The sequence below is a fragment of the Corvus hawaiiensis genome, chromosome 1, assembly GCF_020740725.1.
Source record: "Corvus hawaiiensis isolate bCorHaw1 chromosome 1, bCorHaw1.pri.cur, whole genome shotgun sequence".
Lineage (NCBI taxonomy): Eukaryota > Metazoa > Chordata > Aves > Passeriformes > Corvidae > Corvus > Corvus hawaiiensis.
Genome location: NC_063213.1, coordinates 44,707,737 through 44,725,659, shown reverse-complemented (window position 1 = coordinate 44,725,659; position 17,923 = coordinate 44,707,737). Strand labels below are relative to the sequence as shown.

General features: G+C 38.4%; 1 protein-coding gene across 2 annotated transcripts in view; it reads right to left on the bottom strand.

Annotated features, from left to right (window-relative positions):
- Nucleotides 1–17,923, bottom strand: part of ANKRD28 (ankyrin repeat domain 28) — a 119,060-nt gene that overhangs the window by 88,584 nt on the left and 12,553 nt on the right. The window contains exon 2 of one of the 2 annotated variants that reach the window (XM_048302471.1): nt 6,219–6,312. The exons of the other annotated variant lie outside the window; for it this stretch is intronic. Coding sequence (XP_048158428.1) covers nt 6,219–6,260 — 42 coding nt within the window. The 5' untranslated portion in view covers nt 6,261–6,312. The remainder of the gene's footprint in view (nt 1–6,218; nt 6,313–17,923) is intronic. 2 annotated transcript variants of the gene reach the window in all.

Genomic DNA, 17,923 nt, shown 5'->3' with positions numbered 1-17,923 from the left:
CAAAGAAAAACTCTGTGGCAAATCTATATAAATAGTCAAGTCACACAGTACATATCTCAAGACAGATAACCTGACAAACTACTCCTTGCTAACCAAAATTATAAAGTCTTCAACTGTGAAAAATAAAGACTAATTTAGATGTAATAGGCCTATAATGTTATTTGCTAGGGGTATTACCAACTCTTTTAAAATACTGTAGAGCTAACTGAATTAACATTATCCAAGAAATGTTAAAATCTATGGGAAAAAAGACTCATTCTTTTCAAATATTTATCTTTACCTAAATATGCAAGACAAAGCCATTTAGACGGTATTGTTAGGTCTTAAAAACGAAAAGCAGCTACGTGATATAATTTCTTTAGAGATGCTACTTCAAATTTCTTGACCTTCTAAAAAAGAACACTTGAATTCTGTTCTCTAAAGTACTTATAACATCAATGAGCACAATATTAATATTTCGGCAAAATCTGCAAAACTTTCCATTAAAAAAAATAAAATTTTTAAAAGCAAATGTAAAAATAAGCCTTTACTCCATCGCTTTTCCAAGCCTGAAAGAAGAGGAAAAGATTCTCAAGCATTTACTCTTTACTTAATACAAGCTTTGGTTTACGTATTTTGAAATGGAATTCCTGCAGCATTAAAACGTAACAAGAAGGACAAAAAAATTCACTTTCCATACCAGAGAAACATCCAATCAACTTCTTGTCCCACAGAACTCCTGGCTTTAACAGAGGTGGAACAAGCAAACTACCAATCAGCATATTTTTACAACACATTCCCTCCCACCCCTGCCAAAAAGCAGCAGCTGATAAATGCCATTCATCGTGGAACGGAGCTTATTTTTCAGTCATTACTATCACCATCTGGTCACAAATAGCCACATTTATAAAAGATTAAAATGAGGTCATCTTGAAGTGCACACTGGAGAAAGGATCTGAGGTAACACACTTAAAAATAAAAACTTATTTTGCTCTGCATTATTTGCATTAAAGAGCTACCACAACATCTGCACAAATGCTAGACCACACATACTAACTGCCACAGGCATCCAGCTTTTAAATTCAGCCAAAATTCAGATGCAGGTTTTCTGTATCACGTGCCAGAATCAAGGGGAAAAATAAAAAAGAAACCAACCAACCAACCAACAAAACCCCAAATCAACAATGAACCTCTACCCACCCAGTATTACTAAGACTAGGAGAAAAATAAATTTTGTCTTTATCTGTTTAATCCACACTTATAGTAATTTAAGTTACAGCACCCTAAGTGTTATATAGCAGCAGAGTATTTTATAGCTGGTACTGAAATTCTGAAAGGTCAAAGAAAGAAACATGCACCATTCTGGTACCCATTACACACAAATAATGGATTTGTTAAAGTCTCTTATCTGTACATGACCAATGTTTTTGGATAGCTTGTAGCTGTCTGGTGACCCAGTTTTCTGAATAATTTACCCCAAAAGAACAATTTCCAGGCATAAACAATTCCCATAACATGTAAAAAGTGGACTGCATGCTCCACCCAAAAAGCAAACACCCATCTTTCAGCAAGTGCATTTTGGAAATACTGTAGCTAGCACTGTATTTCCAATATTTCTCAATAAGGACCTGCATCACTTTTGTATTGGCACAAGAGCAAAACAAGGTTTACCAGCTACCATGGTTTTCAGTTTTTAAACTAAACCACTATAAGCCATGATCTTCACAGCCACTTCAACCCCAAGAAAGATGTGAAGAAGAGAGGGGGAAATCAACACTTCTCCACAGGACATTTGTCAGGACACTTTCCTCTAACAGTATGATTTGCATTAAAGTTGCTCTAGTTTGATTCCATGATAGGTCAGTCAAGAAAAACAACCATCAGACATGTAAAACTGTAAAGATCAGATGAGGGGACAGATCTGGAACCTCATCTTCACACAGGCCCCAAATTATAGGAGACATCTACATCACGAAGCAGCATGGTCTCCAGATTTCTAGCATGTGATGTTAAGGAACTAAGAGAAGATGCAGCTCTTCAAAACTGTAAAAATACAACTGGTACCAGCAGTACAAAACAGAACCCACTTTACTATGACTACCAAAAGACATTTAGCAGCATGATTAAAGAGGTATAAAATATACTTGATCTTGAATTCAAGATCCTCAGGGCAGCCAGGAGGGTGCACAGCAAGCTCACTACCTCGGATGTGAGGAGGGCAGACTTTGGTCTCTCTGAGGATCCCCTTGGTAGAGTGCCATGGGATAGAGCCCTAGAGGGAAGAGGGAAGCCCAAGAGAGCAGGATGATATTCAAAGATTGTCTCCTCCAGGCTCAAGAGCAATGTATCCCTACAAAGTTCAGGAAATAGTGAACACCAGAAAGCCTGCATGGATGAACAAGGAGCTCCTGGACAAACAAACTGAAATGAAATTCTGAATATAATTTACCTTGAAACCCTGGAGAGACATAATCATCCTAACCATAGGGTAACTATCACAAACTGAACACTTCTGTGCAAATCATAGCAACTACAGAAACGTTCAGACAAAACAAAAGGAGTACAGTGGAACCATGTGCAGTCCCATCTAATCTCAACAGGAATGTGTCTTGCAAAAGAGGGCTTTATCAAACAGTCCCAGTTTTAACAATTTTGCTGCAAATGCTGCAAGTATAGTCAGGAATACCCACAAGCAACACTTACCAACCAAAGACACTTTTAAGCACTGCGATTTAAGGGTCTTGCAAAACATTACTCACAAGGCAGATGGCTTCCATTGCACCCCTACTGGGAAGCCTCCAGCAGCCATACCCAGGCCCTACATGGACAGGACCAGAAGTATCCCATTTGCTGGGGACTTGGACTGCCAGGCTGTCCAAGATCCCAAGAGGGCGAGATCAGCTCTGGGTGGGCTGTGAAAAACATGTGACTACTACTCACTTCAGTTTCACAGACTTGCCCATACAGAGTTCCAAGACAAACCACAACTTTTGGGTTTGATTTTGAAAGCCACATGTTTAAGCAGTAGAAATGCATGAAGAAGGATTACTGTACAAGCATGAAAGGTCTTAATGAACCAAGCAAGGTTCATGTCCCACACCATTAAAGCAAAAACTTTCAGCAACTGAAACTACCATTTCATGACAATTTTCCTCATCCAGCACAAGAAAGCTGATGACTGGAGAGAGAAGCACTGCAACTACTTCCTCTTACATCCAGCAACAACTCCTCTACTTAGAAATCTATCAGACTATCATTGATGCCTTAGGTTTTAACTTCTATATTTTTCAAATTCTGTACTGCTTAGTGTGTAACTCTGAAGTTTCTTGTAGCCTGTTAATTTCTGCTCTCTCATGTTAGGTAGACATAACAAAGCCTCTCCCGGCCTGCTCTTCAAGGATACCCAGACCGTCCTAGGCCCAAAAAGTATAAACCAAAAGGCCTCTAAAGGGAGGCAAGCAGAGGGGAATTACATCATTAAACTGAAGCTTTAATTGGAGAATTAACCCTGATATGCCAATGAACCAAAGTGATAAAAGTGTGAAGAACTCGTGACCTGCTGTCCATCTTGGGGTCCATCTTGGCAGTAGCCTCTGGTTCCCCACGGGGTATCTTTGAAGGCCTTTCACATAAATACCTACCTTATTTCCTTACTCCTGTCTAGTCTCTGTTTCTAGGAGGCCTCTCAAGGCATCTTCATGAACTTCTAGAATGCAAAGTTCTACCAAAATTGTCCTAAAATCATTGTTACTGCTCCCAGAACCTGGTGCTTTCAAACTAAAATAACATGAACAACGCGTGTTTTCATTACTGGCAAGAAGTATTACTGCTGTTTGTTTCTATGTCGCAGTCTACATGGAGGTAAGTGCAACAGGGTAAGAACATGCTAAGTGACAACAGCCTCCAATTTTCTAACCTGGTGGTAGCAACACAGAAAAAAAAACACACAGGCGCTGCTTCTTTCAAAGTACAGGTCTTCTTCAATATAGAACCAGCACAGTAAAAAAACCCAAATTAATTAGAACTCGTGAACATGCAGCCTGTTGGTCAAAACTGGCCTTCTCAGCTTTTATTCAGCAGTAATAATCTCAAATTATGTACACTAGCTGTTTGAGTAAATTTTACTTCTGAAGTTAAGCATTAAAAACTGCAACACTTTTCCAAAACTCCAGAATAGTCTACATATAATCAGTTCTTCCTCAATAGACGTGAAAAAGATGGAATTGACATCTTCTCTAAGCTCTTATGATTTTTTTCACTATGCCAAGTTTACATGTATTTCCCTCCATAAGTGTTTCAGCTTACCAAGAAAAATCAACAAAAAAGTGTGTAACAGCTTAAAAGTGTTTTGCCCCCTGTCAAGAGCAAAGCAACTACTTCTTTGAGGCCCACATAAAAAAAACTTTACAGAAAACCTGTGCAAATTGGGAAGAACAGTCGTTTTATACCACCAAAGCACTTATGCAAGCAAACTCTAATTTAGACTTTTGTCAACAGGGACTACTTTGTTAAGAGAATCCATAGATACTACACTGGCAATAGTAGGTAGCATAGGATAATCTCCTCTAGGGAGATTCTAGCCCTAGGGAAGAGCTTGACATTAATGCTCTTTTTACAGTTTCAGAACTACTTTTATGTGTAAAGAGTCTTGATCTATTTTCCCGTGCTAGGAGGAAGAAAGAAAGTAGCTGAACTGGTCTAAACCAAAAGGCAATAGACCAGTCAAGAGTCACTCTTGCAGTTGAACAGGAAAAAAAAGCTTCAGTCAAAAAAAAAAAAAAAAAATCTGTCATTTCAAATTAAACAGTGATGTTTAGTCTTGAAACTGGGACATATAAAACAGAGTTCAGAATCTGAAGCAAAAAAACCCCAACATATAAGAACTTACAGTGAATGCAACTTCAGGTACAAAGCTAAAACACCCATGGCACTAAAACAGTAATGGAAGTCTACTTGTGTTCTCTTAAAGGCTTTCATCACCAGTCACCTGCTGTATCAACCTAAACCAATTTTTCTCATGGCCTTCTAAAATCCAGACAGTATCAAAATAAATACAGTTAACAAAAAACTGCCACAATCCAGATGACCTCAAACAGTTTACTTGCTTCCATGCTATCAAAGTTAAATTACAGGCTTCACATACTGACAAGTTTCACTTTTTTTTGCTTATCCATTTTATTAACATGCCAAAATAGGTAGTTACAGTAGCTACCTTTGTCCAAACATACAAAGGACAGAAATGTTGCATACAAAACACTAGCTCAAGGTACTCAGTGTACTGGTATTGACTGGGACAGAGGTTAATTTTCTTCACAGTAGCTGTAATGGGGCTGTGTTTTGGATTTGTGATGAAAACAATATTAATAATAGAGGGTTGTTTTAGTTACTGCTGAGCTGTGCTTGCAGAGCACCAAGACCTTTCCTGCTTCTCACAATGCCCCACCAGCAAGCAGGCTGGTGTCTGAAAGCTAGAAGGGACAGAGCTGGGACAGCTGACCCCAACTGACCCAAGAGATATCCCATGCCATACGAGATAACCCTCAGCATATAAAGACGAGGGAAGGAGGACAAAGAGGAGTTTTTGGAGTGATGGCATTTGTCCTCCCAAGTCATCATTATGTGTGATGGGGCCCTGCTTTCCCGGAGATGGCTGAACACCTGCCTGCCCATAGGAAGTGGTGAATGAAGCGGAGAATGAATTCTGTTGCTTGGTTTGCTTCCATGCACAGTTTTTGCTTTCCTTATTAAACTGCCTTTATCTCAACCCATGACTTTTCTCGTGTTTATGTTTCTGATTCTCTCCCCCATCCCACTGGTGGAGAGTGAGAGTGTGCCTGCATGGGGCTGAGCTGCCCAACCGGGATCAAATGAAGCTAGAAAATGGCAGAATTAAGGTAACATACAACCTTGATATATTTACCTTAAACAGAATAAAGACAGTGCTTAATTACACACCCCTACTACTTTGTAAGTTAGGGGCATAAGTGTTTTTTAATTAAAACGTCTATCCACAATACCAGTTCCCCAAGATCTCTATAAACACTTTGGATACTCCTTTATGAATCAGTTCTGTAAGGGGGACCAATGAAACTTATGTCATAGAACCCACAATGGATTTCATTGAATTTACTTAGTTTGCTATTTTAATAAATAACACAAGCACTCGAAGAACATTAGGAGAACAAGGAAATACAAACAGGAAACAGAACATTTAATGAAATTATACAGAAGCGTCTTACCCTGTAAAATGCCATGTGACTGTAGTAGCCTTTACGCATCATGAGACAGGAACACTTACACTGGAGTTGAAATGGCCACAGGCAAAATTAATTCCTAATTTACAGGAAAAAAAATTCAGAACTTAAATCCTCTTTGACGAGGTTTAAATATAACCCAATACATCACATGCTGGATATATTTTACAGGAACAACTACTGTCACCCTAGAAGTAAACGTTTTAAGTATGCTAAAACTGTTGCAATGGTTTACTGAGGCAAACAAAACTGTATCTTGGGTAATTATTAATTTTTTCTTTTGCAAAATAAGAAGCACAGCTGGCATATTGATAGTCCAATACTTCGGGACAGAACTGGCAGCACAGTCAGCAACACGTGACATTTCCTGTGCCAGAGAAGAGATCTCTGGAAGCTTCAATGTATTTATATAAACAGTTTTAGTCTTTATTACTATTGGGTTTTACTGACGGATTTCCTCTCTGTGGATCAAAACAAATGAATCACTCTTTTCCCCTCCTCCTCTTATGCACAATATTTACAAAGAAAGCCTAGCTTGCATGGATGCCTCCCTTCCACCTGAGGAGGGGCAAAAGGGGAGAGCAGGGAGCAAACCTCTAAAGATTCAGCTTTCATAGTTGGGAGGGGATAGAGAATGCAAATGGAAAGTAACAGCTGTGGCAAGCAGCTACAGAACCATCCAAAATAACTGCATGATTACAACATTGTTTAGATGAGTTTTAACAATAAATTAATTTCTCAGGTCAAAAAACAATCCTCAGTCACCTTTCCAAACTGGGTGGAATAGCACGGGACATATTCAGCCCCAGCAGAGCCAAGAACAAAGAGGGACTACTGCTGTAGTTACATGTCCCCAGTGTTTTCTTTGTGCTGTCACTGCATTTACCTTACTGTCCCATAAGCTGACCTACAGAGACCAACGGGCAGAAAGTTAAAACTGTTTTTTGTTAATTCAGCCCCCAAACTTGCCTACTGTAAGATCTGCTGAACACCAGTGCAAGAAAACAGCCAGGAAACTCCCAAGGGAGGGATATGAAGGGAGATGCCTTTTCTTGCAAGGGCTTGAAATCTTTGTAAACTGCACTTAGGATGGATTTGCTAATCTCTGCAAATGTGCCTTGGCTACTGGTCTCATCTACAAATCAGACCTTTAATCGTATTCCCAAATAAAGTTGTAACTAAAGTCTTAAACAACTTTCTTAGAAAGAAAGTATAATTTCACTGCTAAGCAATTTTTATAGCGCTGAAGTCTGTAAGAATCAGAAGATAAAGAGTATAAACCATCAGTGGCAATGCATCATCTTTTCTCTAATTTCTGCACCCACCATCATTCCTGTCCACACATAGTGCCCAGAAGGTTGAGTAGACAGCACACCTCAGATGTGTGAGCTGCACAGACGTGAAGTCACGCCCAGCATCCCATGACCACCCCATTCCACCTGCAACACTCTCCCCTTAGACACACAGACATCCTTTATTTTAACAAGCAAAGCAATTTTGGCATAGATTAGCAGAGTGAAGAATTTGGAGCACTTTGAGTATTGCTCAGAGTATTGGTTTAATAAACCGTTTTTATAAGATTGTTCATCAAAAGATACCCTGAAGTGTCTAAATGTAGGATTCAAACATTACTTCTCTTACACATTTTTATCTGCCAAATATTGTTTTTTGATCTCAGCATTTTTCTGCTTGATGTTTATGCTCAGACGTGTGCTTACATTGTATTGTTTTGGATTGAAGATTTCCAATCACGGAATCACAGGATGGGTGAGGTTGGAAGGGACCACAGTGGGTCATCTGGTCCAACCTCCTTGCTGAAACAGTTATCCTAGAGCACATGGCACAGGATTGCATCCAAACAGTTCTTGAATATCTCCAGTGATGGAGACTCCACAATAATTTACAGAATCCAGAATATCTAAACTGAACAGCAGAACGCTGGAAAAAAACCCCAAACTTAGTTTTGACAGTTCTTTTATCCTAAAAATTTTCAGTCAGATTTTCCAAGCAGTCATGTCATTCTGAATAATAATTGGGAATATTGTACGTGAATGTACCAAGGGTGTAAAGTAATATTCTAACTTTTTCAGTTTGAAAGAAAGAAAAGAGAGTGATTAGTGGAAATCACTCTTAAAAAGAAAAAAAACAAAACAAAACAAAAAACAAGAGCAGCAATATCAAGCCTTGTCACTTGGTGGCAGCACACCAAAGAAAACCAAAACACTTGAGCAAGACAACAAAATTTCTTCTCAGCACCTACCTTCCTTTAACATCTCTCCTACAGGTGCCAGAATTCCTGGAAGGCTCTAGTCACTTCACATATTTAAGGCAGGCACCTAAATTTTTAAGACTACTGACTTCACATTCACGGAGATACTAAAGGCTCAAAATTAAAAGAGCTTTACTTCAGTCTTTCTGACATGTTTACAGGTTCACCTACCTCCACCAAAATTGCCAGAAACGTGCTAAATAGTATTCCCAAACAGGTGCAGGGCTGAGCAAGCAAACAGAAGCACTACTTGAAAGCCTGACATCCCAACAGTTCCTACAAACTGAACAAAATAGGGGGCTCTGAGTCAGATGCACCATCGATTTGGATTTCATGCCATCAGAAAAGGCCTGACAACACACCAGAAAACTCATTACAGTCCAACATCTCTTCCACCAGCTGAAACTCTGGCCAGCATCACACATGAAGGGCAATACCGCATGCAGTAAGTACCCAACAGTGCTATTGTAGTCAGTGACAATGAATGAGAACCAATAGTCTTTACCCATTTAAATAATTGATGTTAACCAAAGGTTAGATTTAATTAAATTAGTAATATTTAATAATAATTAAATAATTTAGCAAACACTTTCAAGAAACATTTGAAACTACTACTACCGAAGCAGGAAAGAGATGCAATGAGAACACAAATATCTGCTGACTTTCTTCTCCTCTGAGTAATGTTGTAGCAAAGGCTCGTTTATCCAAGGGGCAACAGGCTTGCTATTATCTTTTCTCTCAAACTGGTCTTCTATACACAGATGTACAAAGACATACAAACTGTGCAATGTCTTATTTCTGTAACCCCATGATAAACAGCTTTGTTTTGCCCTATTTGTAATCTACATGCCAAATTTACCAATGGCTAATAGAAGATTACCATATGCTATCACATCATTAACACACAAGTTGTAATCACAGTTCTATTTTCTATATATTAGATCTTTATTAGTATTAACTGCAAGATTTAAAACACAGTCATTTCTTAATAATGATCCCATACAAAAGCAACTAACAAAGCCTTTATAGCACGGAGGGATTTTTGTACCAAACCTAAGATGATATTATCCAAACAATTGCTTTCTGGAACGAAGAATTTGAGTTTAAAAGAGCAAAGTACTCTTATTCAAGCTTCAGGGAGATAAAGTCATCAGTTTAAGCCAAATATTAGGAAGTAAGTGTGACTGGTATCACAGGAGAGTGATGGCGATAATAAATTCAAGTAGAGGCGATAAGCTCTCCCTCCTTTCCCCCTACCTAACCAAACAGCTTACTGTTGTCTAGTATACATGCAGGCTGGTAGGGCCCTTCAATTTTATCAGCTTCATTAAAACTGCACTTTCAGTGGGACACACACGAAACAACAGCCTAATCCAGCATCACAGCAAGAAGATAAAATGGAGACCAAGGGAGAGAGATAAAAGTGAACACAGAAGGCAAGAGAAGCACAGCAGTTTGCCATCAGAGGGAGTACGAGCCTTAAACAAGAGTGGTCAGCTTCCAGGTGGGAGCAGACACACAGCTCTGCTGCAATTATGAACACCTACACAGGTTTAAGGGAGGGCTGGTCCTCCAAATTTTTGTTGAGAAAAAGCATATATGTGAAAGAGCTGCAAGAAAACAAAGTTTTTGTTGAAAAACAGAGCTGCTATACTATTTTATATGTAGAAAGACATAGCCATGGAACAATGAAAACTTGAAACTTCTGCCCATTTAAATTACTAATATTAAAAAAAAAAATAGGAAAAATGTGCTCCTGGTCCTTTCTTTCAGTAAACTTACTATCTTAAAAAGAAAAAAAAAACCATTCTGTATCGCAACGTGGAGCTTGATTTTGGGTCTGACTGAAATGAAAAGGGAAACACTAAACAAATAAGGCACATGACTATATATGAACCTGCACTTTATCCCAAACTCTCAGCTCCACTTTGGTGCTGTTCAGCGCCAAACGTGCCTTCAACACACTGCATGCTCCTCAACATTACCTGTAAGAGCAGATCCTCAGCTGAGGCATGGAGAAAAGATTGGTGAATGATTCCATGTAAAAAGAAATAATATTCCCTCACCACCCACCACCACTCACAAGTTTCTAAGATTTCTTTTCTATCCCTGCTCCTATAGAGAGAAGATAAACCATGCAGCATATTCAAGACTGCCAGACAAAGTCTAGACAACAATGAAGCGCTATCAGACCCACTCTGTCTCAGAAAGGAAAATGTTTGCCCATTTACCCATGTCCCCAGTTGCAGAATACACTAACTTCCTCAATCACTAGGAAAAAACAGTTATCTATATTACAGAGGTACTGAAAAAGTATCAGAGTAGGTCTACAGTACTTCAGTGTATTTTCTACCTCCAAACGATGGAGCCGTTCAGTTGCTCATCTTCATTTCTCCAATTTAAAAGTGGCCTCAGCAAAATCAGCAGAGGTCTGGCATCTTTTAAAAACAGTGTCAATTGCATTTTAGTCATAGGAAACAAAAAAAGAGACTGCTTCCCTAATTTTAAAAGGAAGGTGAACTAAAATCTGATTAGATCATAGCAAGATAACTCTCATTGGGGTGGGGAGGGAAACACTCTTTTTCACAGCAATCAAAAGCTGGAGGCACATACTTGGTGCTAAGTACTGTTGCCTGCTTAGGACAAGTGTAAATGAGTCATACCATCTGTACTCACATTCAAAGGATAGTCTGGCAAGATAGCAGGAAGAACACAAAGCAATATGACGCTCTGCTGTTAATGCTATGGATGCAATTAAGCTGGGAAGTAGAGGAAGACTTAGCAGTTAAACTAAGAACTACCTACAGTGACAGACACTGAACACCTTATTCTGTGAATTTATAATTATTTGTAGAATTCTACACAGAAATCTATAGTACAGAGGTGCCTACAAATTCACATATAACAAAACTGCAGTGGTTGATTAACGCTGTATTTCACATGCATATTTCTATCTCACAGAAAAATGCAGATATGCTCAAAGTATAAATAGATTGGAGCAAGAAGTCATTGTGGAACATCAATAATTCAGAGAGAAGCTATTTATGATAACCATTTGTTATAGAGACAAGACAAACTGCATTGACTAAGAAAGAAACAACATGAAAACAACAGAATCAACACTGGCAAGCAGCCTTCTGCAGCAAGTTGTGCTGAGCAGAGTAAAAGCAATGACCACATTGGAAGAAACAAGGAGCTCACAAAGATGCAGTGTGAGACTAATCCCGGCAAAGGTGAGGGAAGTTTCATCCAAAAAGATGATATCGTGGCAGTATCTGAGCGAGGGCGGACAAAGCCATCACCAGCGTCTAGAGCAACATGCCACAGAAAGCTGCTATTCCCAAAACAGCTCTGTGGGTGGGGGACCCAAACTCATGGAAGTCATAACCAAGGTTTATCATGAAACAATTTACTAATACTAGAAAAATGTGCCAAGTTCAGATTTCTTCAGTTTTCTTTTAAAAAGTTCTGGAAAGTCAAACTACGTAGAAGGTTAAGCTTACCAACATTATTTTAGTTGTAATAAAAGCAATATATTTTAAAATACAAAACTAAGCTGTACTTTGGATCTCAGGATACATATTTGAACATATTTAGCACTGAACCCTCCATCTTTTACATCTGATGAGAGTCAGTGGTACCAAATGATGCTAAAGACTGTTTCAATGTAGCACAAACATATTTGTGTTTACTGAGTTTATTTATCATGGTTACATATAAACTAGAGTACTTACAGGAAGGACAACAAGTTCTTCCCAAGATATTCCTGGATATCTTGGGGGCTGGAAGGAGGAGAATAGACATCCATCTGCTGTCCCCAAATCCTTGTGATGATTTGTTTATATTTATACCAAGCTTTGAGGAGCATGAAACGTACAATTAATTTTAAATGTGATCTCACTTTCTCCTTGTTTTCATGCTTTCATCTTTTAATTATATGAAAAAATTGTTTACGATCTTAAAAAAAAAAAAATCACTGATGCACTTATGTTGGTTTATTTACTTGATCCTCTGATTTTTTTGTTGGTTAAAATCAGGCATATTATTTCAGAGCATTCTAGAGGTTGTATTAACAGCATTTACAACTCCCAGCAGGTTTAGCAGCAGCAGATATTCACAAGGATGTCTGCCCCCAATAATCACAGTTCACAAGTAGGTACACTAACATAAAATCAATACCATTAACACATACATGCAGCTGTGAGCTGAGCTGATTTGAGGGGAGGGAAGAGGATCTGAGGGGTAGGAGGATGCTATCCCATACTATTTCCTCAGTGACTACTATTCACCGAGGACAGCCACGCGGAGGAGCTTCACAGGCAAACAAAGCAGTAATTCAAGCTGTTTCACTATGAATCAGCAGAACTGTCAGAGATCATGGCAAAAGTATTAGACCATTTTTAAATAAAAGTAAATTAAAAAACAAACTTAATAGTTCTCCTGATGTTGAATCCTACCCCATGATTTGCTACTCAGATAAAAGCCTTGAGCTTGAACAGTTCCCTGGCATAAAACAAGAGGTGAAATCATGAACTGACAAGCCTGAAGACTTGTGAGCCTATGAAGCATCCCAAATGACATAAGTGAAAACACGTGTTGATCCTCTGATGTTCACACCACTGTTAAAAATGAAAAATGATCAAAGCAGAAGAGCAGTAAGATCCTCTTAACAAATCCAGAAACCTTTATCTACGTGTTGTTTCAGCATGTGCACATGTATAATTTCAAACAATAACTACTTACACAAAAAGCCGCATTGAAAATTCTTATGATATACTTGGAAATGACACAACATAAAAAAAACCCACAAACAAACAAACTACTGCAGCTCAGACACCATTATGGTCTTCATTTTCACTTTTACAATTTTTTAAGCACTTCAGAGATAGTTTCCATTTAAAAATTTGGGAAGAAAGCAAAGCAAGCAGAATATGAATTCTGATCAAACATAACATCAAAAGGACAGATAGACAATAGCATTGCTCCTTAAGCTGAGGGAAGAAATCTCTACATTTCACACATCTTTTAGCAAGGTAATTATCTAGATAAAAATAAGGTAGCCTGCTCTGAGTCACAGCAGTTCATATATAAATCAATCCATTAAGAAACTTCACAACCAGCACAGACTTCTTTAGAACCTACAGGTACTCTTCAAAAACACTGTACATAAGATCAGGAAAGAGTAATGCTTTCCAATCTGAACAGATGCCTGTCACATTCAAAGAGAAATACAAATCAAGAAGTGATGTTCATAGACATTAAAATCAGAAGAAAGCACAGGTTTTGAGCTATTTGAGTCTATGTTTGTCCATAGCAGGTTACCTCTCAAAGTCTACAGTCTGGCTTTACAGAAACCTCAGTATTTAAAACACACAAGAGGACTGAAGAGTTAAAACCCCTCAGATTACGACTGTGGAACAGAGACTTTCTAGTACACAGCTGTGACATATTTCAGAACATCTATGGGAAGACAACAGCTAAAAATGGACATTGAGTAGAGGGACGAAAGAATTGCATACTTTAGGTATCTGCCAAGGCACAAAGATTAGACTTGATCAATAGTATTTGTAGGATAGCAGGGTAGCAGTTTGTGAGGTAATCTTTTACCAGCATATCACCTTTAAGAAATTGTTTCTTAATTCATGGATTTTAATTATTTAATTTTCATGTGTCTGAATTTTAACATTTCCACTCTACCCCAATACAAGGGTATGAAAAACAGGAAGAAAGGTTAGGAGCATTTTAGAAAACACACATCCATCAGACATAATGATAAAACATAAATACTATTTCTAACAAAAACATATGCATTTGCAAAATTTAAGTTATAGGCATAAAAAAGAATGTCTCCTGGAAACATTAAACTCATGCTCTAACAGGAACAAATCATCATCATGAGTAAAAACCTCCTTGGTACCTTTAAAAAGAATATTTTTAGATTAATTTTTGAAAGCAGAAATAGAAGTACATCCAAATGGCCTCACTGGATCTTTAATGGGGAAGCTCCATAATACACAGGGAATAACAGAGTGCATGCGGTCATTTCTCTATTCCCAAGGCCAGCAAAGCAAATAGCAGTTGTCTTCTTAATCCTATTGACTAGGCCTTTTAAGAAAAAGACTGGAAAACATTACAAAATATGTGGAATAAGCAGCTCTTTGAATAGATTTAAGAGTCTGCAAATTCCTATAAACGCTAGCACACATGGGGTGGCGTTGCCTTATCAGCCTTGAGGCTATTGTTACAGGACAAAAACATGTTTTTAAGATGGGACAGGAGAAGAGTCAGAATTCACTTGGAACAGAGGCATTCCACATAAGTGTGTCCAAACAAAGCTTTGAGCTTTTAACACAGCTCAATGATATACAGCTTTCATTCCCCAAAATGCAAAACACTGAAAGAGAACTGGCCAGTAGACTCAAGAGACGTATTTTCACATATGGATGTAGCAGCACTTCAGCTTACAAGAGGCCCAAATCAGTCAGTGGCAAGTCAAATATTTGAGTGAAAAACAAGAGCCGCATTTTCCAGTTCACTGTAATTCCACGAGAAACACAGAGGGTACTACCACACACTTTAGGACTTTCTTACTCCAGGGAAGAACCCAGTTGCTTGGACAGGACACGTGGCCACACATCTCCTATGTGTGCACTCTGTCAATTGCTTAAAGCTTAAATCATGAGTGCCCCTTCCACATAAACACACAAGGAAAACTGGCATTCTTACCTGCCATGCACAAGTGCTACAGGAGATTCCACTACATCAATACAGCCTGCAAAGGGAAGAAAATCAGGTACCTCTGACTGCCAGATGTCAGTCACCTTCTCTATCTGACCTGAGGACTGCTGCATATAAGACCACAATTTTGAAGTTCAGCAAGATGTGGTCATTATAGAAAAAAAAAGAGTAAATACTTTAAAAAATATATTATTACATTTCACAGACAGTGGAACACTTCAAGGGACGAGAAAAAAGACAGGTTAACTGTCACAGCTAAGTCCACTTGCACGGTGGACACAGACATTCCCAGGAAAATTAATCTCAGCCAAGTAATGCCATCAATCTAAAGCAAATCATGTAAACCAAACTAAGACCTTGCTCAGCTAAAGTGCCATTACACTGACTAAATAGAATTCACTTCCAAAGTACATTGGCTACCTACAATTATCTAGATGCAATGCTCTTAAAAACAAATAAAACAAGTCAGATGTTTTCTTGACAGACAGGAACCCAAGAATTGTGCCACATGGCAATTTAAAGTTTTTCACTCCTTCAAGGTGAAGATAGGGGCCAGATGAGAAAAGATTGTGAAAATACATCTCCTCTTATGAGGATAGACTGTGGGAGCTGGGCCTGTTAAGTTAGAAAAAATGGAGAGGGGATCTCATCAATGCTTATAAATATCTCAAAGGTGGCTGCCAGGAGGATGGTGCCAGATTCTTTTCAGTGGTGCCCAGTGACAGGACAAGGAGCAATGTCCATAAACTAAACCACAAGAAGTTTCACCGCAACACAAGGAACAACTTCTTTTCATTGAGGTGGCAGAGCACTGGAACAGGCTGCCCAGAGAGGTCGTGGAGTCGCCCTCTCTGGAGACATTTAAAACTCACCTGAGTATGTTTCTGTGTCACCTGCTCTGTGTGACCCTGCCTTGGGAGGGGTTGGACTGATGATCTCCAGAGGTCATTTCCAACCCTAATGATAGGAAGACAACCTTCCAAATATAGAACAGCAAAATGATGTGCACTAAACAGGGTGCAATCCAGCACAATCACAACCAGACACAAAAGAAACCCTGTATAAAATGATTGTTGTAGCATCTCTCCACAACAGCAACACAATGTTGCAGCAATTTCTCACAGTCCTGACTGCTTAAATCCCTCCATAGGGAGAAGACAAGCAAGCTACCACTAAATAAGATCACCAGGTGTAACACTCTTCAGAACAGACCGCTGATTGCTTTCCTAACACTTTTTCAACTAATCTCTATGTGTGTTCAGAAGAAGGGCAGACCTGGGCAAATCAAAGTGAGTTATCCTGGGTTCTATTTTTTCTTTTTGGATGCACTTAAATAGCACATGATAACCTTTACATCGCATTAATTACTTTAATGCACTAATTACTTCACTTTTATTACTTCTGCTATACTTTTTAATTTGTGATTTTATCAGAGCAATTAACAAAGACAGAAATAAAAAAAAAAGTTGTTTTAATTACATGTGCCACTAATTAAAATTTTCCAAAAATGTCTCGAGTTAAGTAGTCCACAGTATTTCCTTCACACAACAACAGTTAATGAGCTGAATCAATGATTTGGGGTTGGCCACAAAGTCTGTCAAAATTTTAGGATTAGCACAGTTCTGTCAGACTTCAATTCATATGAGAAGCTTTTCTTTTTCCCAGATTCTTCTGGTTTTCAACACTGAACAGACCAATTAAGAGGAGTAATTGTAAAGAAAATACCATTTGTTCCAGAAGAGGCTACTGTCTAATGCTGCTTTCAAACAGTAAGCTTTCACAAACTCGTTCCAAGTGCTTAGCTCATGACTTCCGTCCATGAAGCAGTTTGAATTAAATCCTTTGGCAACAAATATATACTACTTAAGTGTTATTTTTTTATAATTCTTTGAAAGCAAGTAGATGCTATACTTAAATCTTAGCCAAGTTATATTCATATCTTTTCTTAATGTAATTTTTAAATCAAAAATTTCCCTGTCCTGTTCTCTATGTACTCAAGCTCGAACAATCCCTTGAAGTTCCCACAATCCATGCCAATAAACCACACTGAAAATAGATTAACCTTTTGTCTAGTCTTATCACTGAGAACCTTTGTACAACATAATACAAAAAGCACAACAAAAAGTACTCTGTATCTCCTATAAAACAAGGAACATTACGTACAGAATAACGAGAAAATTGCCATAAATGTAATTTAATTTGCAGCATTGACTCTGATTTTTAAACACGAACAGCTACATACTACAAGTATTCTCAAAACTTTGCGTACTTTTAATAACTTGATTTATTTCAGCATAGCAAAGAAGAATCTGCTATCCTCTCATATTCTGTCCCCTTACGAAGAAAATCTATAATCTGATACTTAGGTAAGCTGTTTTAAATATCAAACTATGTTTCTTATTAACACTGTGCAAAATAGTTCTTTATTTAATGTTTGTCATTCTCATTCCCTCTCCCCACCCTCCCCCATTCCAGTGTTCATTTGTTTATGTTTTACATTTTTATGTCACCCATGTGGGTTCTGACACCTACTAGAAGCAGCATAGTACCACCCTACAGCCCACAGCAGGCACAGCCGACCTACTCAGAAGGCAGCCCCTGAACAGCTGCCTAAGACTTTCAGGCTAAAATTAAAAAAAAAATTTAAATGGTGCAGATGACCAGCTTCAAGAACCACCCTGAA